Source organism: Brienomyrus brachyistius, chromosome 10 (genome assembly GCF_023856365.1).
Source record: "Brienomyrus brachyistius isolate T26 chromosome 10, BBRACH_0.4, whole genome shotgun sequence".
Classification (NCBI taxonomy): Eukaryota; Metazoa; Chordata; class Actinopteri; order Osteoglossiformes; family Mormyridae; genus Brienomyrus; species Brienomyrus brachyistius.
The window spans coordinates 7,561,076-7,585,107 of record NC_064542.1 but is presented as its reverse complement, the minus strand read 5'-3'; the positions used below and the strand labels follow the sequence as shown (position 1 = coordinate 7,585,107).

At 41.4% G+C, this 24,032-nt stretch overlaps 2 protein-coding genes across 6 annotated transcripts; one reads left to right on the top strand and one right to left on the bottom strand.

Moving 5' to 3' along the window:
* Positions 1-1,108: 1,108 nt before the first annotated feature.
* Positions 1,109-9,530, bottom strand: LOC125751172 (PDZ and LIM domain protein 4-like). The gene is made up of 7 exons (XM_049029756.1): positions 9,323-9,530; positions 7,860-8,011; positions 5,274-5,358; positions 4,053-4,231; positions 3,723-3,850; positions 2,907-3,033; positions 1,109-2,805 (listed from the first exon to the last, which is right to left on the bottom strand). Exons 1-7 carry the CDS (start codon positions 9,413-9,415, stop codon positions 2,610-2,612), a joined length of 960 nt encoding a protein of 319 aa, XP_048885713.1. The 5' UTR covers positions 9,416-9,530; the 3' UTR covers positions 1,109-2,609.
* A 3,260-nt stretch (positions 9,531-12,790) lies between these two features.
* Positions 12,791-22,539, top strand: LOC125750887 (prolyl 4-hydroxylase subunit alpha-2-like). Of its 5 annotated transcripts, none has more exons than XR_007400449.1 (16): positions 12,791-12,928; positions 13,038-13,136; positions 14,296-14,396; positions 14,567-14,663; positions 15,425-15,576; positions 15,710-15,847; positions 16,827-17,066; positions 17,487-17,677; positions 18,422-18,598; positions 18,787-18,857; positions 18,986-19,085; positions 19,231-19,284; positions 19,965-20,024; positions 20,097-20,162; positions 20,752-20,820; positions 21,172-21,242. XR_007400449.1 is itself a non-coding variant. In XM_049029223.1 (16 exons), exons 3-16 carry the CDS (start codon positions 14,315-14,317, stop codon positions 22,188-22,190), a joined length of 1,599 nt encoding a protein of 532 aa, XP_048885180.1. In that variant the 5' UTR covers positions 12,791-12,928; positions 13,038-13,120; positions 14,296-14,314; the 3' UTR covers positions 22,191-22,539. The 5 variants fall into 5 exon arrangements, 4 of the variants coding, with proteins under 4 accessions (XP_048885180.1, XP_048885178.1, XP_048885176.1 ...); XM_049029223.1 differs by lacking the exon at positions 20,097-20,162 and adding an exon at positions 22,120-22,539 and having other exon boundaries at positions 13,038-13,120; positions 21,172-21,268; XM_049029221.1 differs by lacking the exon at positions 20,097-20,162 and adding an exon at positions 22,120-22,539 and having other exon boundaries at positions 13,038-13,120; positions 14,286-14,396; positions 21,172-21,268.
* Positions 22,540-24,032: the final 1,493 nt, after the last annotated feature.

Below are 24,032 nucleotides of genomic sequence, written 5' to 3'. Positions count from 1 at the left end.
GTGTTGATGGTCCTTTAACCACTGGCAGTTGGTAGTAGGACAATTTATGACAAAGCATGATACATGTTACATTGAATTTTCTGATACGTTTTGATCCTCTGCAGCCAGCAGCCCAATGTCAACGGGCAGAAGCTTTGCTCGTCTCTCATGACATATTAGGCAGAACTGTGCCAACGCAGACTCACCTCGGTGACAATGGGAGGGCGAAAGGTCTGACTGTAGTCTGTCCAGCCATCAGCACACTGCTCCAGCTTGAGATCAGTGACGTGGACGTCCACTCCAGGCGTGTAGTGGAGGTTGTGGATCACACCCAGCCTGCATCTGCTGCACCTGCTCTGCTCCATCTACCCACTAATTGTCTTCACAGGGATGATGGCGCCTCCCCACCCCTGGCTGATGTGGGAGGTGTCTGGAATCTTGTGGTACTGGGGAGGCACGGATCCCGCAAACACGATGTAGAGGCTTCTGTACCCCATGGAAATGTAGATGACATTGAGCAGGAAAAAGGTGGCCCCCCATACAAGCCCCCCATTGGCCCAGAAATGCAGTTATTTCATCATATCTCATTAAAATGTTCTGCCGTTTAGCTCAAATGAGCAAATTCTGACGTTTTGGTAAAAGCAGTTACAGCGATCACGCGTACCACTGATTACGTTTCTAAACAAAAGTTCATTTGCCACTTAATACAGTGAAAAGTTTGTTTTGTCTGTTTGTTTAGCTGGTTCTGAGAGAGATTCCGCACTTCTTTGTTCCTGTTGATCATTTTCTCTCCGGCAAAGAGACCGGAGTGTCACACAGACACACACTTTGAATGGTGTTCGGAGGTATTTTTTTTCATTTCATGAAGCACAAGGAGGTGGAATGTTGCGAAAATGTACGCACTGATGTGAAAATCAGCAGTCACGTGACCCGCTATCATCAAAGATAGCTGCCGGTCTGAAAAACTGGAAAAGAGTTCGACTGATTGCAATCTGCAGAGATATAAATTGCAACATTTGTTCGTGAGATTTTGTGCAAAAAATACAGTAATATAAAACAAATAAATTTACTTGGGAAAATAAAATTAAAATGAATTTCAGAATAAGTTTAATTTTCCTGAATGCTGAGTCGTCTGCACAACAATTAGAAAAACGGCGAGCAATAGTACATGAAATTACAGGACTATTGCAGTTTCATGTAACAGCAGGTAGAGGAAAGTAACTAAGAGGAAACACAACATTGTCTGCCGCGGTGCTGCTAATTGGTAGCGCGCAGTACATGCATATTGTTAATACCCATGTTTCAGTTATGGTAATGAAACATGGAAAAGTAAAGGTAACAGAACAACCTTTGATGCAAGGCAGTGTCCCAAGGATCACCTGCACGCGGTCTGCTCAGCCTTCTCTCAGATCTCGATGCTGGTGTTCTGGGCTGGGCTCTCCGGTGATGAGCCATGTGTGTCATCAGTAGCGTGCTAAGCAGGTTAGCCTTTGAAGGTGTCTATTGGGGAGCCTTTCCACCACCTCTGCTACCGCACCTGCTTGTGGGACTGAGGCTCCTGGCAGCTTGTCAGCAAAGCAAAAACCAGGTTTAATTTACATGTCAGCAGCACGGAGGACTGAAATGATTTATGCCTGGTTACAAAACTGAAATTGCACCACACCGAAATATTGCCTTAGCACATGTTTATGTTGAGTAAAGGAATCTTTCTCTAATCTAATACCACACAGTCCGATCTGGACAAAAATATACAACATTTTTATTGTTCCTTTACAAGAACAGCTGCCAGATTGAAATATCTGAAAGCTGTTTGGCAGATTAATAGTCGGAATCTGTAAGGACATAAACAGAAACATTCGTTCTCTTGTTTTTGAGAGTTTTGGGCAAAAGTCAAATTTATTTCATTTTTGACCTTTGGAGTAATTGCATAAAATATAAATGAATTTCAGTTGCAGTCCGCAGGGCGACATTTTCCCAAAAGTACTTTAGCAGTAGCTACTGCAGAAAGCGGAGTCATTTACACAACAATTTAAAAACCAGAAGAGGCAACAGTGTAAGAAATTACTGGACAATTACTGTTTCATACAGCAGCAGCTGGAGCAAAATAACTAATAAACACAACATACCTCATTTCCTATATGAGGCCTGCTGTGTTGCTGCTAAATGGCAGCATGCAGTACATGCATTCTGTTAATACCTACGTTTCAGTTTCTAAAGTGATACAACTGAGGACTCATTTCATGAATTTAATGCAACAAAGAAAGTAATGGTGACAGAACAAGCTTTTCCTGCAAAGCAGCGACCAAGATCTTCCCATTGCAATGTTTAAATGAAGAGCAACAATGTAATTAATTTAAACATTTAAACTAATATATCATAAAACAATGAAAGAAAGAAGAAGACCAAAGTATTACTAAGACCCCCATACCCTTACTTCATGGAAACTACCTGTTACACGTGTAACCAATCAAAAACCATGGCAGCGATAACGCAGGTGAGATTATGAAATGTGAAACTTCATCTTCTGTTAAATCCTCCCATTCTTGTCACAATCTTAATGTTTTTTGTACATACCATGTAGGAAATTGAAAACTAAGGCACATATTTGAACGAACACCGACTCAAACCAGCTACACTTTGGCGTTGGGGTAGACCGCGACGACGTCGTACCCCTCGGGGGGCTGGACACGGGCCTTGGCGTGGGTCTCACAGTACAAACTCTCCTCGATGATAAAGTAGCCCTTCCCCTTCAATTTCATTCCGCAGTCGTCACACAGGAAGCACTCGGGGTGGTACAGCTTGTCTCTGGCTTTTACAATCACGCCGCTGTGCGTCACGACAGACCAAGACGCCACATTAGCATGTTTAACTTCATATGCAACATTTCCTGTAGTTTAGTTATATTACTGTTCACATGCTCTACTCACATGATATTCTTTGCACAGCGGGTACACTGAGGCAGTAGCTGCACACTGGGGTTGGGGCCAAGGTGGGGTAGCGGGGACTTGGCGGAGGACCTCTTACCCCCAGCCAGCCGCTCTCCTGGCAAACGACCTGCAGAAAAGGCCAAGGGGGCTAGCTGAGTTTTCAAGTCTGGCTTTAAATGAATTCAGCATATTGGTCAAAGAACGAAAAAAAAATATATATTGATAACACTTTACTTGACGAGGCACAAATAACAGTATTATGCTATTGCTTATGTATTAATTAGCTACAAACTAAGTCATAATTACTTACTGATCCCATGTTAATTCATCATTAATGAATCGTGATGCATGTTGTAACTACTGAAGGAACTAGTGAAGGAACAAGCCATGAATAACATAAGTGATATAGCGATCTCATGCTTGTTCATCATTAATGAATCGTGCAGCATCTTTGATCTCAAGTATCAACTATCTTCGTTGATAATTTGCACTTCAGTAGTAACTATTTGTGCTGTGTCAAGTGTTACCAAAATATTGGTAGCTTTCCCATATACCACATACAGATTTCTCCACTTTGAAGCGCGATATTTTGTTTGCAGTTCATTAAATTTTTATTAAACCTGTGTGCAGTCCATTCAATCTGTTTTAACAGGCCACTAGTGAAAATCAGGAAACAATTCCGAAACTATTTTTCCAGTCCATAAAATGTAAAGGAAGGAGAGCATTTTTAATGAAAAGTGACTTTTGATTTAAGTAAAAAAAACAATACACAAAAAGGTGACTAAACATTTGAAGTGAGACTGCCAGGCTACAGACCTCCTCCTTCCGCTTCGAGCATTCCCTGCAGGTAGAGAAATGTGCCAGACTGCTTTGGCGCCATCGGCGGCTCTTCGGGCTCCCGCAGCATTTTAAAGACGTCTGACTCGCCAGTGAACGTGCCATCGCTGCCGGGAGTGAAACACCCATCAGTGTTAAGTGATTGGAACTTACAGTGTTAACTTATCGGAAGTTTGGCCACTGCCCAGACACGTGCAGTAGGGCTGAGCTTTCTGCAGAGCTTATTAGCTGGGTGTGTATTTCAGTTCACGTTCTGCTTTTCGCTCTGGGAATGTTGTTTACATTGTTCACAAGTCACCTGTAGCTCACCTCTGAGAGCTGAGGCTCAGGTCGGCCATTTGCTTCGGTAAGCCAATGCTTCTGTGTGAGTACAGCCCAGCAGGACTATTGCACTGGGGGGGCAACCTGGAGTTTCTGCTGCAGAGAGTCACATCTGGGCCGTTCTGGGCCACTTTTCCATGGCACCCACTTCCAATAGGCCTGAAATCCTGGAAAAGAGCAGAAACTAACATAAGAAATTTAGCTTCAGCCTTTACATTTGCTGTAAGGAATGGGCTTGTTCTCAGCCTGAATTTGTAAGAACTGTGTAATCTAATACATAAACATTAGCGAGGGCTCTTGGTGGGAAATTTGACCGAGACTAGGAGTGTGTGGGATGTTGCGTGTGATGTTGCATGGGATGTTGCGTGGGATGTTGCGTGGGATGTTGCGTGGGATGTTGCAGGCGATGTCTCTGTAAGAGTAGAAGTCCTGGCGTCTTGCTCTGGCTCGCCCTGCAGAGCTCTTAAACGGGCTGAGTCATAACATGGAGATGAGACATCGTCACTCTACCCCCCTTACTTCACACTTGGCCTCGTCTGCTAACATTCTCTCCCTCCAGGGGAATTCTGGGCTACCGCAGGATACACTGCCAACAGGTAACAGGACAGTAAACTTTTAGTTGCTGCACCTTATTTATTTAACTGTTGAATGAAGTCAACATTAGTTGGAATATTTGCTTGTTCAGTTGTTCTCTGGGGAAACGTTGCCCTATTTAAAACGAGTTATTAGTTATACCTGTCGACCTACCCATGCTTTGCCACCTACCTAACCACTGAAAAGCATCCGAAATGGCAAAAGAAAACCATCCATTCTACAGCCCTGTAGTACATACAGTGTAAAGTCACTTTTCAGCTGGTATAATGTTTTAATTTTATAATGTAGCAGTATGTTTGGAGTTGATTATTAAAGTTGATTATTATAAAAGTATATAAAAGACTGGAAAACACAAATTTTCAGTCATCAAAAGCTGCCAGCGTGTCTGTTGGTCCCCATTGGTGCTGTTTTGGTCAACTGAACATGCTGAATCAGCTACTTGGTGAAACTGAGCTATCTGATTGGGCTGCATGTCAACCATCCCATCTAGTTGTGCCAGTGTGTTCCTGCATGAATTTTCACAATCGACAGGAGGGGACTGTGTCGGACTTTGGTGCGAGTGTTTTGCTGTTGGCTTGGTGTGTACCTAGCTTATCATTGCACTGATGGTCATACCTTAGACTCAGACTCCACATTAACATTGCATGGCTTTGTTCTGTCATCCTCAATCACTAACGGAGAGTCGCTTGTTTCTTTTGACCTGTAAAAAAAGATTAACCATATTCAACTGTTTTCTGTGACAAGTGTAAGAATGGCACTGAGTGACCAGTAACTGTAGCACATGGTCCTGCTGCTGTACCCTCACGGATCACCTGAAAGTGGAAGTAACTCTATTATGCTGAAAAGGAATTAGACAATGAATTCTAAATTTGCAAATTGAATTCCCAGAAACAGCTAGAATTATTTGTTACAATCATGTTGTCTTTCTGCTATACTGAAGCAAGACATGACAGGACTTGTGTCATTGAATTATTTACACCTTGGCAACAAGATCCTGTTACTTCAGAACAGCTACAGTCCATTTAAAGCAATGAAAAAAATGCTGAAAAATCAATATTTAATTTTTTTTTCAGAGAAAGCGGATGTTTTAAAAGAATAACCACACAATGGCCAGATGTCAGTTAATACTACAAAAGAGGGCTCCATCCATCCGTCCGTCTGTCTATCCATCCATCTATCCATTTTATGTATGAGTCGCGGGAGAGCCTATCCCAGAAGCTACAGGTGCAAGGCAGGGAACAACCTTGGATGGGTCGCCAAAACATTGCAGGGCTATTTTGGTAACAATGAAGAATAATTTCAGTTCATACTTTGAACATAAAGTTTGACAGGACATCCCAAACAAAACAGATTAATATATTTTATAAGTTAATAGGCTGAGGAAAAATTTTTATTTCTCCCAGATAACTTCACCAAATGTGAATCTCAGTATTTTCTCGGGAATTAAGGATCAATTACACACAGCTGCTTTGGAAAAACCCTGGAAGCAGTAAACTATGTTAACCATGCCGGACCTTCTGTTTGTCTGGCTACGTTGGCATCCTTTCCCAACATGGATCCCAGCTCTTAGGATAAAGACTCACAATGACTCACTGTTTCCAATGTCGGACTATGAATTGCCTAGACAAGTCATGCTGTTGACTCACCCCGTTAGAATCAGTTTGGGAAGGCTGTTCCCGATGTGCTAACCATTTGATAATGTAGTCAGTAACTAGAAGCTCAGCTGGAGGGCATGCTTGTCACGGGGGTGGAGGGGTGGGGTGTCTCCATGAGCCGATGTGTCATTTGCTGCACTCCTGCTGGGCGACCTCACGCTGACATTCCCAAAGCCTCACACCATGTTTTAGGAGAGCATCTGGGGATATGCTGCCATGTAGCGTTTTCCTGAAGCCAAAATGGCTCTTTTTAGGGAAGGGAACTTCGACAGTGGAAAAAATTTGCAAACGGACTGTAGCTAGAGGCGGCGGGCCAGGCTCACAGTACAAGCCGTACACCACAACTTCCTGTCACTTCACAGTGCAGCCCATAACAACGCAGCAGCTCGTTAAAATAGAATACAATCTCGGCAGGGATACAACCCTTTCTTTGAGAGGAAAAGAGGACATTTGCTTATTTAATCAATGGCTGTGTATGAAATACGCTCAGGGAGGACAGCGATCTCTTGAGTTCACTGGAGACATGCATGTCATTCCCAAGGCAGCAGTCATAAACGATATATATCTTCACGACTTTGCTATTTCAGTGTTTTATTCCGTGTTGCACAATGAAAGCTTAGCCTTGAGTCTGCTGCCTGATTACTGCTCTTTTCTTGGGCTCCAGTCTCCTTCATCAGCAGTATCAGACGTTAGGTTTGCATTTTCACCCTGGACACAAGGGGCCCTGTTCTGCGGTGGGCTAATTCGCAAAGAGCCCAAGGCCTATTCTGGACACGCTGTTCATGCTTCTACTTACACTTTCACTCTGTTGCCCTGTTTTACTGGGAGAGTCTCTTGAAATTTACTGCAGTATTTAGTCATGGTTCCACGTCAAGCAGTTATCTGAGTTACTCGTATTATTGGCAAGGATCTGAACCAACATCCAACAGCTGCAGGCGATTCTGCGTTGATTCAGGTTCATCTCTATGATACTAGTTCCAGGTCACATAACAGGGCAGCTTATGCTTTATTCACTGTGACAAAAGAGGAGATTAAAGGTGTTTCTGTGGCCATTTGGACTCTGAGGAACGTCAACTGTGTGTGATGTAAAACAGCAGCATTAAGAGCCTCTCTGGGAGGGGTGGGCTGCTAAAGCCACCCTACCATGGGCATAAGTCCCCCCTCCCCCATGATTAAAACCAACTAATACAAGCCCCCCCAATAATCATGTCTTCTCCGAAATTAGTGGAGACCTCAACCCCCCCCCCCCCCCCCCCCCAATATACAGACCAAAATTACGCTCTTGCACCCCACTGCCCCCATTAAACACATTTCTTGCCCAAGGGCCCCCACCCCTGTCACTGGCAGCCTCTCCTCTGCTGGTGCACCCTCTGGAAGCGAGGCTGGGCTTGCTGGTTCAACACAATCCTCATGACTCAGAAACCATCTCAATGACTTTCACTATTACCTCTCCTCTTCCTTCATAAGCCTTTCTGGGCTACTTGTCCCTATGCAATGCCCTAATTTATGAAGACCTTCACTAACTGCCCATATTTCCTCTTCTTACCTGCTGATGTCCAGTGTGAGGTGGTCAGAACTGCCCTTGATGCGACTCTGTGCTTCCATGTGGCTGATACTCTCTGTGCTTTCTCCATTGATGGCCAGGATGACATCGCCGAGCTTCAGCTTGGCCTGCTCAGCCTTACTTCCCGATGTTATCTTTTACAGAACAACAACAAAGGGACCAGCTCACAGAAACCCTTCGACTGAATGTGAATCTGAATTTTGGTGCATTGTTAGAGACTGTCCGTTAGAGTCTCCCTTCCACAAATTCCTGTTACCCATTAGCACATATAATAAGAAATAACTGGTGTTATATGTGAAAAGAATTCCAGAATATTTGCTATAGAATGAAACTCACAGCAATCCTTCCCATTTAAATATTGTATATTATTTTGATGTAGTTAGGGGTATTTATAGATGCAGTGATTAACATTTTTCACAATTTTTCACATTTTTCACAAACGCGAATTATTTAAGAAAAGTAAACTTTTAGCTACAATATTAGACATTCGAATCATTCATTGTATTAAACATACCTCAGCGCATAATGAATTTCTACTTTGATCCCCGGATTTGTAAACCTACAAACACATATGTAATTTTTGGATAACATCTATGTCATATGCATATGCTCATTTATTAACAGGGTTTCTGTTTGCCTGAACGCGAATAACGTTTCTTTGAAAGCAGCGAACGTTGAAAAGACATAAAACAAGTTTGCGCTTCATTTGACTTTGTGAGTGAGTCTTGCATGACAACCTGCCGATAAATCTTACTTTATCTCTAACCACAAGGAATGGGATACTTTATGGATTCAAAATAGAAAGGGGTCACATAAAATAATAAGAAAGTAAATTAAACAAACGGAAGCTGAAATCCCGACAAAGGGAAGATGAGGAGCGTAAAACAGGAATAAGCGGACACGTGTCAGATAGGAGACAAATACATTCCTGAGATACATTTAAAAAGCCAAAGAGGAGTATAAGAGTCAACGCAGTTAATGTCATCATACTAAAATGAGAATTTTACATAAATCGTCTTCAAAAAGATAAAGGTCTTGTATAAATCAACTGAGGATCCGTGTGTTCCACCTTTTTTAACAGTCCATTCAAGATGAGATGACTTTTCGGAATAGTTATAAATCCGTGGTACGTACGTTATTTGATAAGTATTAATAAAGCAAATTAGGCATTATTAATCGAGGTATTGATAGTTATTATGATTGAAAAAAGTAATACATAAGCAGAAGTTACGTTTATTTATCCATTAATTGCGTTATAGTCTGTGGTAAGACGAACTCGGTACGGATGCATTAGTTAATAAACTTCTACAGATGATAGAACCGCACTTATAATTGAAATTGAAATACGGGATGGAAACAATAACCATATCCCACACCGAACCTGAACTTATTCCAAGCGACGGAAAATTCACTGGAAGGTAAATAAAGAGACAAAGGAAGCCTACCTTAGATATTGTTAAAGGTGTACTGAAATCCCTTCCACCGACAAGTCTAAAGCCCCAAGGAGAGGGTCCGTTTAGAATTACAGTTTTGGACATCGCGTTGTTTGTGATTTTCTAAAAAATGAATTAAAAACTAAAATAATATCCAATCCACAATGCAAACTTAATATAGCCCTACTGCGTCGGTGCGTCAGAGGATTTTCTCTCTCACTTGTTCGCACCTTAAATAATGAATCATCCTCGTGACGTTGAATAAGGGAAGTTTTGTGGACGAGTGACACGTTAAGCGACAGAAACCAAAAACACACGTATAAAATATAAATCATTTAAACGTGTTTAAGATCAAAATGGAAACATCGTAATCTCCATACAGACCAAACATCTTCCCATAACTGAACAAAGCAGCGTCCCACCAGCGAGTCGCCGCTTACAATAGTGATATAAAAAAAGGCAAGATTTGCAGTTGAGATCAGCCAGGGATCACTGGCAAGTCGGCTTCATTTTACACCAAATCTTCTTTCAATGCTTCTGATTTTAAGATGACATTAATGCACTGCATCTATTTTCCTCATTTTCGGGGATTGTGCAGCCCCGTGTGACAGTGTGATTTTTACAACCGGTACACGTGCGTCCTTCTGCATGTCTAACACCGTATTCCCAGCACGGTGTTATTCCCAGTACAGGTGCTGTGAGCGGACCTCAGGGCGATCGGTGTCGCTTTGTCGGGATGCCTGTGTTCTGCCAAACAGTGACTGTCTGCCAGAAACTGATTACGATCCGCGGGAGCCCTCACAGCCTGTTCTGGACACCTCGCACAGTTTCTGTGCTACTACATCGGCTATTTTCGATATCAAATCGTCTTAAAGTGCAAAAAAAAAAAACAGTACATGTATCTCCGAACTATAATAGCGAAGGTATGTCTCTGGCAGATGTAAGGGTTTGGTGAATTTTTAAATAATTAATTGAAATAAGAGTCAGAAGAACCCATTGTCATGTAAAACGTTTTAAACTAACCTTATGTCATGAAGCCATGGAAGTTCAAATGCGACACGTAAATGAACATAAATGTAGATTTATGTTCATAAATGTTCATACGTCTAAACGAGTTTCACTACACAACCGATGTGGATTATTTATGAAATAGAGACAATTCTTCATCTTGCAGTCATATTAAAGAGTCAGTGGATTGTTCCTGCTCTGTGCTGCAGTATCATCCATCCAGTCCTTTTACCACTTTAACACCGCATTTTACCCATGGCCAAAAAGTGATTACAGTCAATATCTTTTTACTGGCAGGCATTTTCTGCCTGACTTTAACTGCTATGCACTCCTTTGGGTTATATTTACAGAATTTGATTAACGCGTTCATTTTAACGTTATATGTCCAGCTGAGATTGGATAGTCCCGTTTGGTGTCCTGTTAAAATGTTTTACCTTTTGATAAATAAATGAACGAATAATCAAAATATATATAACCTGTCTCTACAGGACTGAAACATCGTATTTATAGAACAAAGAGACCTTTTATTCACATTACTGTATAATACAGTTTACAGTTTAATGCAAGTTTTCATCCGATCTTTGAATAGAACTAAAGTGTACCGTGTCTGCTGCTTTATGAAGGCACCGGGGTGTGATAAGCGAGTGCGTAGCATTGCTTGCCTTGAACAATGTAAGCTGTGTTTTATTTACAAACCGTAGCAACTAATACATTTGCCGGCGCAAGCATTTGAAAAATGAAGCTGCAAAATATGCCTACCAATGCTATTATTAAAGACAAAGCATCTGAATTTCCACCTCACCTTCCATAATATTCTTTAGAAGAGATTCTCATTCATACACTGGTGTTTAACCCTGTTGTGGAATGACCCGTATTTTTGTGTGAATTGTGTTCTCATTCGAGTATCAATAACACGCCTACAGAAAAAACTCTGTATTGTCTGTTTGTCTAGGTCACGCTGTCTACCTCCGTCTGCCCCCGTCTTGTTCCTGTTTGGCCAGCAGATGTCGCAACTGGCCATCCCGTGTGCTCTATTTTTCCACACTTGCCATTAGTCAATTGTTATGGTTCACACCTGTCCCTCACGTACAGTAATACCCATTATCTCTGTATGTATTGTGTATGTATGCATGTGCCTGTATTCGCCAGGCTCCCTAGCTCAGTCACTGATGTTATGGTAGCTGTTGTTTGTGTTGGTTCAGTGAATATAAGTCAGTATAAGTCTTGTCACTATCTTGCCTGTTACACTGCGTGTGTCTGAGGTTAGTCCTGGTCCCTCTAACTGGTTTCTCCTTACCCCTTGTTTGACTCCTTGTGGTCCCTTGATTTCTGTTACTCTGTGTTTTGTTTGTCAAAAAACCTTATCCGTTCAAATCACATGCCCATTGACAGATGCCACTTTATCCTGCATGGTGTCCAGGCACATGCAGAGTGACACCATTTCCATTAAAACTTGGTTGTCACCGTACTGCATAGCAATACAAACAAACATACTGTAGGCAAAGTAAATAAAAAATAATAACTTGCATATATCTCACAAAAAGTATGTTTCTCTGATCAGAGTGTGGCCTCAAAGGAAAATAAGCCCACTTGTGAATTGTTCTTGTGAATCCTAGATATCCATGTGGAGTATTGTTCACCACAAAACGAAACATGCACTCTCATTGGCTAGAACAGAACAAGATTTAAACAGAACCTTACAGTGTAATCTTTGAAAATAGCTGCTCTACATACTAAGTAGTTCATATAACCACAAGTAGTATTCCTCATGTTCGTCATCCTCACACCAAACTCAGAGGCATACTCTGAGAATTTGGTTTTATGGCATCACTATCATCATATGTGAAGTAATTTAACAGGCTTTCCACAATTCTTCCTAAAAACAGAGGACTGTTTCAACAACATAAGCAGTAATGGAAAATATCTTGACTAGTAAATGGGAAAAGATACTTATTGTACAATAAAACTTCTGAGTCCCAAATAAGACCATTCATCCACTCACATAAACAGTTTTACTTCCACAGAAACACAACAGTAAAATATACTGGGAGAGGAGAGGATTTTACATAGACCAACAATGTTATCTACAGGCCAATGCAAGTATTTTTACAGAGTGTTGACTAAACAAATGAATACTAAAAGGGATAGAGTATAATAGTTTTAATATAAAATGTATTTAGTCCTTGAAAGATGTGTAAAAACAGATGTATGCTTAATCCAAATAATGAATGCTCCCTTAGTGGCGCAAATTTCAACAGATATTTTGGATTCCATATATAAAATACATACTGTTAACAGATCCAAATAAATTAAATATTACTTTTTAAATAGCTAAACTCAAATTATAGAAACAAAAATTTCATTGTTATTATTTTTATCACCATCAGCGTCGTCCCCTTTTTAATTAAACGCGCTCTATTTGTAAGTCAAAGACCCCCTGAAACGTATTTTTTCTTGGCGCATTTTATACAAGGTTTATGTCACTCTTTGGGATGCTACCAAATCGGGAGGGGTGTTTCCTTTTAGGCAAAGGCATCGACACAACGTTTAAATTGTGGCTGAAGATTTAATATATTGTTATATAGAGAGAGTAATGTAAAGAAAATCCAGGTAAGCCTGATCACTGACCGCATTTCTGTTAGAATAACTCTATCTATTATTCATAAAAACAAAAGCGATGTCGATAACACAGACTTGCCGCGCCTCCAACTTTCTGCAGAGCTTCGGCGCACTGAAGTTCTCGAAGCTTCCAGAAGTTGAATCACGTCCCTGGGGAAGCTTATCAGCAGAAAATCAAATACGGTCAGCATATGCCACAGTATGTTTTTTTAAATATATTTTTCTATATCAGCTTTAGCAGGGTGTCAGGATAGACATCGTCCAACCTTTCTGATTTTACAATGCTTAACATCTTAGTGCATTACAGATACAATTGGTTTTTAGGATGTTTACTTTGAAGGCTTCGGTCCCAAACTTTGGGGGGGGGGTAAGACAATTTTCTAATCGATGTCCAATTAAAGAGTTACTGGCACGGGTGTGTTGTATATTTTCAGTCGAAAGCAGGATTTTCGATGTTGTTTGCAGTTGGTGTGTTGTACTCAAACTCATCTAAATATGGGAAATTGGTGAATCACTGCAAAGCTTATTTATTCATAAATGATACAATTACTTTTCAGTTGTAACATTTTTCATGTCCTTTATGTAAAATGTATCTGGTTATTAAATGAAGTGCAATACAAAGACTGTTTGAAATTGAATAGAACATGGAGGTATATTGATACCCTGAATGAAGAAGCACTGTGGCTTTGTACCCCGTAACCCTGCACTGGACAAGCGGGAGTTTCTGCAGGAATCTGTTTCCCTTCCATTTCAGATGCAACAATGTATTTTCCTTGGCACTACTTATACAATGTGTGTGGTACTTTGAATAAAATCTTCTGCTTAATATAATACACCGCATTCTTAATACTATGCTTAATATTTTGCTTATAAAATGCAACTTATTTTAAAAAATAAGTTTTAAAAAAATATATACCGCAAAAGAGAGTGCAAATCTGATAACTGGACAGTGTAGAAATGGTGCAGTGATAGTCTGTATGGTAGGGCGAACCATAGTGTACTTTCTTAAAAACTTTTGGCAACACTTTGCAGCTTTGTTCTTTGGGCATTCACCGTATTTCCTGCAACTGAAAAAAGCTTGTTCACTTGGAACAGAGGTTGCTGTAGTTAGCTATGAAATTTTGTGATATGAAATGTTGTTACTCCCTTTAGGAAAAGAACAATTTAGTTTGATTGATTGAGTTTTGTCTCATTCTACATGCTGATTGCTGCTCTCAGTTTATATACGGACATTTCTAGCATTATGTTTTGACAATAAGAGAGTAGTGTAAATGGAGAACAACTCTCTTAAACCTTGGCAGACTGAATGTGCTGACTGCCTTACCTCAGCACCGTTTGTCTTATTCAGGCTTATTCAGGCTTTATACTGAAGTAAACATGAGACTGGCCTTGTTCTTCTGCGTGTCCGGAGCCCTGTGCTGCATCCCTCACATCCAAGCCGAGTTCTACACGTCTGTCGGTATGTGTGTTCTCATTACACAGGAATGCACCATACTTTCATTACTTGTTGCTGGCAGAAACGTTTGACGTAATTTAAAATTAGTTTAAATGATGAATGTACTTCTTTGAATAGCGTTTCAAAAGCAGGAATGTTTTCTTCTGTCTTTTCTCCAAATCGCTTTCTTTTAGGTCAGATGACAGAGCTGATATTTACAGAAAGGGAACTGGTTCACTCTCTGAAGGAGTATATAAGCAGTGCGGAGTCGAAACTTGCATTTATTAAAAGGTAAAGTAATAATTACTGAAATGTGAGTTGTAATACTTGTGTTGGTAACATTTGAAGTTCTGGCTCCATTCTTTTTGATGATTGTTGCATACTCAAATACTTATTTCTGTAAAACACATTGAATTACCTCTGTGTATGATAATATGTTATATAAATCAACTTGCCTTGCAAACTTACAGTGCGAGCCTGACACCAGGCAGCAGTAACCCATTTCTGGAAATATATAAATCAGCTAAATGACAATTTAATCCATCCATGCATCCATTTTCCAAACCGCTTATCCTACTGGGTCGCGGGGGGTCCGGAGCCTATCCCGGAAGCAATGGGCACGAGGCAGGGAACAACCCAGGATGGGGGGCCAACCCAACGCAGGGCACACTCACACACCAGTCACTCACACACGCATTCCTACGGGCAATTTAGTAACTCCAATTAGCCTCAGCATGTTTTTGGACTGTGGGGGGAAACCGGAGTACCCGGAGGAAACCCCACGACGACATGGGGAGAACATGCAAACTCCACACACATGTAACCCAGGCGGAGACTCGAACCCAGATCCCAGAGGTGTGAGGCAACAGTGCTAACCACTGCACCACCATGTTGCCCCCTTTATGATTGATATAAATTATTATTTTTATTATTAATCAGTAATAACGGCTTGGTAATTCTGTACACGTTAAACAGCGTGCAGAGTCACCTGAATCTGTGTTTCTGTTATGCAGTCATGCATCGTGTGATCAGTGTATGTGTGTCTTCCTCAGTTGGGCAAACAAGCTGGATGTTTTGACACGAATGTCCACAGCGGACCCCGAGGGCTACTTGGCTCACCCCGTCAATGCCTACAAACTGATGAAGAGGCTCAATTCAGAGTGGCCACAGCTGGAGGCCTTGGTGCAGCAGGACCTGTCCAGCGGTAGGATCGAGAACCAAACTTATTTTAGGGCTTGAATCGGTAGAACGGGGAGTTCAGTTGTGTGTTTGTTGCTTGCGGCCCAGGAGGCTGAGGTGAAGGTCAGCTCTGCTCCATTCTCTGTCACCTTCCTCAGGCTTCATCGCCAACATCTCACTGCGCCGTCAGTTCTTCCCTGATGACGAGGATCAGAGGGGCGCGGCCAAAGCACTGCTTCGTCTTCAGGACACGTACAGACTCGACTCAGAGCTTTTGTCGAGCGGCCAGCTTCCAGGTGAGCGGGATGGGGCAGTGGAGTAAGGTAGATCATTGTGTTCCCTTTTATCACAAGTGGTAGCTTCTCTATTACATACTGCTATAATACCTCATAAACTTTCATCCCTTTTAACATGGGCTAACATATTTTTTTTGCATGGAGGGGTGAGAGTCGAAGGAAGATCTTTTGAGAAATTTGATGTTGAAACCCTCAACTGTGGTAATTTCCATTTAAGCTGTATACAATGTTTTCCTCCAACACTTATGGCTGCCACTAACGACTGTTTTTCTATGGATTTAATTTATCGACTATTTTACCAATCGATTAAAAACTGCACGTCATTGCGGTGCTTTAGTTAATGGATGCCGACTTTTCGACACGATACTGGAATTACTTTCGCCCATGATTCCATAATCATATATTGTGATGCCAGAAAGTTTAAAATCTGTATGCATATTAGATTGGGTTAGTGGGAGCTCTAGGCAACCACAACATCTTTTAAAAGAGGACATATTGTGGCTAAACTAGGCAGAAATATGTCGGTAGTGTGGTGTTTCTTTTTGCAGATTAAAGTCTGACACTTTTTTGGGGAGGCGGGAGGGAATACAAGGACAAAAGCTATTAAAACGCTCTCTGTACTAATGGAAATTTAATAAACACGAATAGATATTGCTTATGGTGATTCCCCCCCCCCCCCATTATGGCAGTCCATCACCCAGAATAGCACCTGTGCATTTTCTCTTCAGCTTCTTGCGCGTGTAGCATGCCAACAAAACTTCGCGCAGCGTACAAACCATCTTTTTGCTTTGTTGTAATCTGAACTACTCCCATAATTGCACAGTGGTATTTAAGAAAAAAAAAAACGCATTCGATATAATGAACTGAAGCATTTCAGAAATCATAAAGGTGATTTCATGAAAATAATTTTGAAAAAGCCATGCGTCGATGTTATTGCGATATCCCTAATTCCTAGAAGTAAAAAGTCTCGCATGTTCAGGTGTGCAGTACAGCAGCCACCTGACAGTGGACGACTGCTACTCCTTGGGGAAAATGGCGTACGAGGAAGAAGACCATTACCATTCCATACTGTGGATGCAGGAAGCACTGCGGCGGCTGGACACAAGCGAGGAGGCCTCCGTCTCCGAGGTTGAAGTTCTGGACTATCTCAGCTATTCCGTCTACCAGATGGGAGACGTTCATCGGACGCTGGAGCTGACAAGACGCCTGATTTCAGCTGGTAGACCTGGCTTCTGCCGCCATTTTCATCGTCCGTTTCAGTCTGTCTGTCACAGCAGGAGCCTTTGCTGTCCCTATTTGGCCTTTTGCAGTTTTACTGTAAATGCTTACTTGGTTTCCCCTGAAATTGCAATGTTTTATTCAAAATGCAATTGATTTATCCATTATGTGGCTTTTAAAATATATTTAGTTAATGCTATAGTGCTTCTAGTTTTGCAAGTTACTCTCGTAGTTTTGCATTTGACACCGATATATCACAACCTGAATGAAATTGACTGGAAGAAGATAAATCGTCGTACAGAGTCGTCCATGAGGCTGCGTTGGTCTATAACGATAACATTGGGAGTGCGGTGACAGCTGGAAGTCGAGCCCCCGACCGAGACGTCGGTGTCAGAGTAACGGTCCTTTCTGTCTTCGTCAGATCCCACCCATGAAAGGGCGAGAGGAAACCTGCAGCACTTAGAGCTGATTCTGTCCAATGAGGCGACCCAGAGCAGTACCATGGTAACAGCGGCAAACCCCATAACGCTGGAAACCTATGAGCGTCCCCCCAGTCATCTGTCCGACAGGGAGATATATGAGGCCCTTTGCAGGGGAGAGGGGGCCACAATGGTAAGTCTCCAGTGGGGAGTCTGCTGAGCTGCTGTCTGTCTGCCTAATGGCTGTCCTGTGTTGACCCGTTCCAAATTGATGGGGGGGGGGGGAGTTCTGCAATACAGGCTGCAACATGTTTATGAAACTTGTATTAAGTCTGGCTAGCAAATTGGTCTGTTATTTTCCACAGAATAATAAAACCATGTAACATTGCCAACACTTGTTAGCAGGATAAGTTTACCTGTCCGCACCTATTGTATTAGACAGAAGTATGTCAGTTAGCGACTGAATTTTGTGATGCTGGAATATGGAGTTGCAAGCAAAAAGTACTGATTAATGCATTTAAAAATAATTCCATAAGCTCATTTTTGCTCTACTGTTGATCTTTTCCCAGCACTTCTGCATAACTTCCATGTTAGTGCTGGTGATTGTGGTCAACCAGTCAGCAGAGTACATTGAAATGAGTCCCACCCAGTAGTTGTTGATCAAGCAAAAAATATCCAGTCTGTAGTTAGGGACCAAAGGTTCAGGACCTGCTCTGAGGAGGTACAGTCGGGCCAAGTTCTTCCAGTGGGAATACAACAGAAGTTCCTGGTTCCTGAAAAAGGTTCTGGTTTCTGCTGTGGGGAAGCCCCTTTTGTCGCTTCATTCATACATGTACTCTCCCATCTCGCAGACATGAGTAAACAGTAGGTGTAGACCGGTGTTCGCACTGCTGATAAATGTGGTGAGTAACCCCTCTGACCCCCATCTTGCGCTCAGACTCCAGAAAGGCGCAGTAAGCTCTTCTGCCGCTACCAGGACCGGAGCAGGAACCCACGGCTGCTCTTGGCCCCTATGAAGGAGGAGGACGAGTGGGATAGCCCACACATTGTGCGCTACCATGATGCCCTGTCTCAGGCTGAGATTGAGAGGATCAAAGATCTCGCCAAGCCCAAGGTGAGAAGGTCACGGCACATGTCATTGAAGGTCATGGTCATGCTGCTAGAACTGCAATTAAAATCAAGGAAGTAATTTCAGTCTTTGGTCAATTTTGATGGAAGTACCGCATGTAAAAAACACTTTTCGATGATTATCTGTTTTTCCTGTTTTTCATGTTTGTCTTTTGTTTATACCTGTTCCTGAAGCTTGCAAGGGCTACAATACGCGACCCAGTGTCAGGCGTACTAACTGTAGCAAATTACAGAGTATCTAAAAGGTAAGCAGTGAAACGGGCTCGTTGGCCGTGTTCCCCGTGCTGACCGATTCCTGAGATCGTCCTGGGCGGTGCCTGTCTCCGCTGTTCATGCTGGCTCGGTGTCTCGACTCTCTTTCATGTGCCCCCAGCGCCTGGCTCGAACACAGGGTGGACCCTGTTACTGCCCGCGTCACTCAAAGGATAGCCGACGTAACGGGGCTCTCGCTGGAGACTGCTGAGTCGCTGCAGGTGCTTTGTGTCTTTCTGTGGGTCTGATGTGCATCTGAGCTGTCCTTAGATACACATGTACCCATCAGTCCAGAGCCAGAACATTTCCTCCCATTTGCTGCCTGTACTTCCTCCTTAAATGCGTCTTTTATGTGTCACTGAACAGGTTGCAAACTATGGGATAGGAGGCCAATATGAGCCACATTACGATTTCTCAAGGGTAAGCTCTAGACGCAGATGGCAGCCTAATCAATGACACTGAAAATCAAAATTATTTTCAGAGATGAAAGATCCGTTAACCCTCTGGGGTCTGGGGCGTCGTCGACGATGCAGCGTATTTTTGCGTGTCTATCTCAGTTGATATCTCGCTGAAATCTTTATGAAGAAACATGAAAAAAACAATGCAATGTCTATACTTTGATGTCAAATTACAAACTTCCCATAAAAATGACATATTTACGAAGTACACCAAGATTAAGATGAGTTTAATGCCAAAACAAATATATAAGAAATAATGTATTTGCCATGAATTAAGTTTATGATATTTGAAGAAATGTATGATCGTGCCCTAGTCAGTGAATGTGTTTCCTACCCCTAGACCCCAGAGGGTTAAAACAGGCAAATACTAAATCCCCGGTTTACTGAGTTGAAATCCAATTATTGGTCTTATTAGGTTAACTGACATGTAAAATACTAATGAAAAATAGTATTTTCCTGGACTGAATCAGATGGGTGTCAGATGTGGACAGTGTTGGTTATAGTGCCACCTAGTGAGCAATGCACATTTAGTTAACAAACATTAACCCCTCCCTGCATATTACACTTATAATTATACTGTATATTTGCATTGTAAGGGCCAGAAGTTTTTGTTTGCAGTTAAAGCTGTAAACTTTCTTTCAGCGTCCGTTTGACAGCAGCCTCAAGATTGAAGGAAATAGGCTTGCGACGTATCTGAATTATGTAAGTACGTGACTCTCCTGTGGGGCACACGCTACCCTTCAATGGATTTACTGTACAATTTTATCTTCATAGAAAGATGAGCCTGATGGTATCAAATCATTAGGCAGTGGAAATCATCAGGCTACTTTTTAACGTTAAGTAAGTATGAAAGTACCGATGACACAAGTGGACGAATCAATGTTTTTCCTCGCTGTTTCCATCGTAATGCATCATACTTGGTGGTGTTTCTGCCTAATGCATCAGCTGTAGCTTGATCTTGCATTTTAGATTTACTGTGTATTCAGAGTGAACTGTTTCTGTTTTTTTTTATTAAATATTAATTATCATTATTAAAAAACTAACTTTATTGTTGTCATTGTATCAGAAATGCAATGAAATTTGTTTGGTAGCTCAAGGCTCAGCCGCAAGGAGTCATACATTAATGTACCACATTAATATAGAATAGAGTCTCGTAGACATGGTATAAATATGATGATATAATTTGCAAAAAGGCTGATCTCTCCCAGGTAACAGTTACCACTTCTGTGCACATGATGTAACAATTACTTGGCACGTATACATTCATTATAGCCTCGCATTGAATTGCATTTTCACAATCCCTTATCAGTAAAACTCTGTGTCGTAACAGTAAACCTTTAACTAAATATTAAGTTCATTTTGGCAAGCAGGCAAAATGTCGGCTTAAGCTGCGACTGCCCGTCTGACATCGCTGTGTTTCCCTCAAAAGCTGAGCGACGTGGAGGCTGGAGGTGCTACGGTCTTCACAGACATCGGCGTGGCGTTGAGGCCTAGACAGGTGGATGATCATTTCAGTAAAGGGTGACGCTGTCACACTTGATTGCACTGCGTGCAAATATCATTCTATTCTTTGGAGGTGTATTTACCCTACCATAGCAGTAGGTGTCGCAATTTCACATTAAATTTCTTCATGGTAGTCTCCAAACTGTCAGGGGTAGGTAATGAAAAATATTGTTTTAGGGAGCAGTATTTTCTTCCTCTTAATTTGATTTAAATCAAATTTTGAGTTATTGCCATAGCACTTGATTTTTAAGCATTTTTCAATAAGTAAGAATAATCAGCAGAAATGTTTTAGCTCTTTTTTTTATCTTTCTTTTTCTATAATTTCCCCTATTTTCTTACCCTCCAGGGTACTGCTGTGTTCTGGCACAACCTCTATAGGAGTGGAAAGGGAGACTTAAGAACGAGACATGCTGCCTGTCCAGTGCTGGTAGGAAGCAAATGGGGTGAGTCTGCACAGTGTTACCCTCTGAGTACAGAGACAGACAACCGTTCACATTTAAACTTCTGTGTTATTCACCAAACCTCATGTGCTAGCAAAAGGAGCTCGTGTACCTAAGATGGACGGTGTACTATTAAAGCAATGCTTCCCAATCCGGTCCTCAGGAACACACTGATGGATCACATTTTGCTCCATCCCAGCTTCCTGTCAGACAGTTCACTTTTTTTTTTTGCTTGGGAGGGAGCAAAAACGTGGACTTTCTGCGGGTCCCTGGAGACCGGACTGGACCGTATTAAAGAAATAAGCCGAACATCAGTGAACGTCTGACACCATCAGGGTGCCAGCAGTTAGAATGCAGTCTATACTTACTGGTTCCTGGTATTTGGGCTCTGTGGCGTTATGTGTCTCCCCTCGTTTTAGCTCTCTGTGGTTTGTTTTTAATGTTTTCAGAGCCAAAAACCAAACCGAAGTTCAATTCATTTAATAAAAAATTGTGTTTAGCAGTTATTATTAGCTTTTGATGATTTTTTTTGCTTTATTTGTTTAGTGTTATTGAATTAAACTCTGGAGGTAGCGGATTAGCAGTTGTCGGCCTTTTCCGGTTAGCTGTACCCACCGCTGACAACTGACATCGGTGACTTGGCCTGTCCCGTGTTCCCTCTTTTTACTCTCTAAAGTAGAACCACGTTAGGGTAGCCTGTGCTGCCTCTTCACTAGCTTTTTCAGAACCGGAGTTTTTAACTGTTGCACAGTAACACCAAGCAGCTTGGTACTCCTTGTGAGATCAGTGTGCTGGGCAGACTGCAGTGTGAACCAAATTAACACATTCTGCACCTGACATTTTGCTGTTGGCAGTGGCAAATATGTGGATCCATGAGCGAGGCCAGGAGTTTCGAAGGCAGTGTGGACTGACGGAGGGGGACTGACCTGGATCGCTGCTGTCATCTCCCCAATGTTCCCAGCCAGTGATTGCTGCTGCTTGTCCTTACATGGTTCTCATTCTTCACTTGGGCTGCAGAGTAGCTGGAATTTAATGCAGATGTGGAAGCCAACATTTCTCTAATTACTCAGTTTTAATGCTAGATTGCTTGTTTTCAGTTTCTGTAAACCAAACATTTTTTAATTTAGCATTTTACTTTTTCTTTTAAATTGCATTATATAATTTAAATGTAGTAAACAATTATACTGTGTATCACCTGACAAGCTCCCGAAATAGCTATGTTTTTAGTCTGCATCAAAAAGTTAGTCAAAAAGAATAAAATGTTTTTCAAAACATGTCCAGTAGAACTTGTCTAAATTATTTAAATGTATGGAATACTGCATCGTTGATAACAGACAGTCAGCTATTTTATTTATTGTATTTCTTAAATGAGGAATACAAATGGGTTTAGAACTGGCCACTGCTTTCATGGCAGATACTTATTAAATCAAAACATATTTGCCAATTAAATGAAATATTTTACCAGCTTTGCACATGCATTGTATGGGTGAAAATCTGGAATTGATCAAATTTTGAGACAAATCACACCAAAATTAAATCAGCGCTACTTAGTTGCAGCAAAGGGAGGGTGACTGCAGAAGAGTCTTGACCTTGTGCATAACTCAAAAAGTATTTGCTGAGTGTTATTGTCACTTAACAACAACGTTATATGGATCAAGATCTATACCTGATTGTATTTTGATACAAATCACACCAAAACTGAAGAGGCAGTGCCATGTGGTCACAAAGGAAGGAAAGCAGCTGTAGAAGATGTTTGTTCTTGTGAACACTGGAATTCTATTAGAAGTATTTCATGGATCTTTCTGATTCTCAATGTTAATGACACTAAATCCCTATTGCAGCAGTTTAAAATGCTGACTTGCGATAACCTATAAAAATTGTTAATCCAATGGTTTTCTTCTACCAAAATTATTATCTGGCCAAGAGTCAGCTGTTGAAAAGATTTTGCTTGAATGCATGGATTTGTGCTTTAGGGAGATCCATTAAATCTGTGGATTGTGGCTCAGTGACTCAAGGTAAGTCCTCAGTGAATATGAATACTTCATGGGACCATAATGGCTGATTAACAGATAGATATTTTGCAATGCAATCCAATGCAATTATGGTTAATGGAATTGCTATGTGTAGCTTCCTTGATGTGAGTTTTACATTCGAAAAAGATCATTTTTTTAAACTTAATTAGATGCCAGTGTAGTACAATATAATGCAAAGACTTAAAGTCTCCTGTTAAAGCCAATACCTGTTTTGAAATATTCCAAATTGATCTTTCGCAGTCGGGTTACCATTCAGTGCAATTTCACTCTAGTGTGTCTTTTGCCAAAATATTTCCAAGGATGCTTTTTAAAATAATGACCAGAATTCAGGAGTCAAAGAGCATCTGCACTTAAAACGTATGAAGTTAACAAGGTAAAGGTGGCAAGTGAAACTGTGTGTGTTTTATTAAAGAAAGTGTGATATCATCAATACAAAAGTGTAACTTTCTGAAATTACTCAAATAAGCGTAACATTTCAAAATACATACTTATTTATATTTTCAAAATTACCTTTACTCTGTATGAACCATTGAAAGGCACACTATTCAAACCACTACAACCACAAACCACTACAAAACACACATATGATTAACTTTTCCCATCGTTTCCCTGCGATATATATCAACATATTCGGATGAGGAACCTAATAAGTCTGTTAGAATTAGCTGGCGGAGAAGCGGAGAGCGGAGCGGAAGCTGTCAAACCGGGCAAATTCGCTGAGGATGCCGGCGGCG

Bases quoted from the DNA above. Each gene is read 5' to 3' on its own strand.
- LOC125751172 (XM_049029756.1), bottom strand. From the start codon at position 9,415: ATGTCCAAAACTGTAATTCTAAACGGACCCTCTCCTTGGGGCTTTAGA. The intron at 4,232-5,273 runs GTATGACCATCA...GCTCTTTTCCAG, and splicing joins ATGTGGAGTCTGAGTCTAAG to GATTTCAGGCCTATTGGAAG. The intron at 2,806-2,906 runs GTGAGTAGAGCA...CGTGACGCACAG, and splicing joins CGCTGTGCAAAGAATATCAT to CGGCGTGATTGTAAAAGCCA.
- LOC125750887 (XM_049029219.1), top strand. The intron at 15,577-15,709 runs GTAGGATCGAGA...CACCTTCCTCAG, and splicing joins GCAGCAGGACCTGTCCAGCG to GCTTCATCGCCAACATCTCA. The intron at 19,086-19,230 runs GTGCTTTGTGTC...GTCACTGAACAG, and splicing joins AGACTGCTGAGTCGCTGCAG to GTTGCAAACTATGGGATAGG.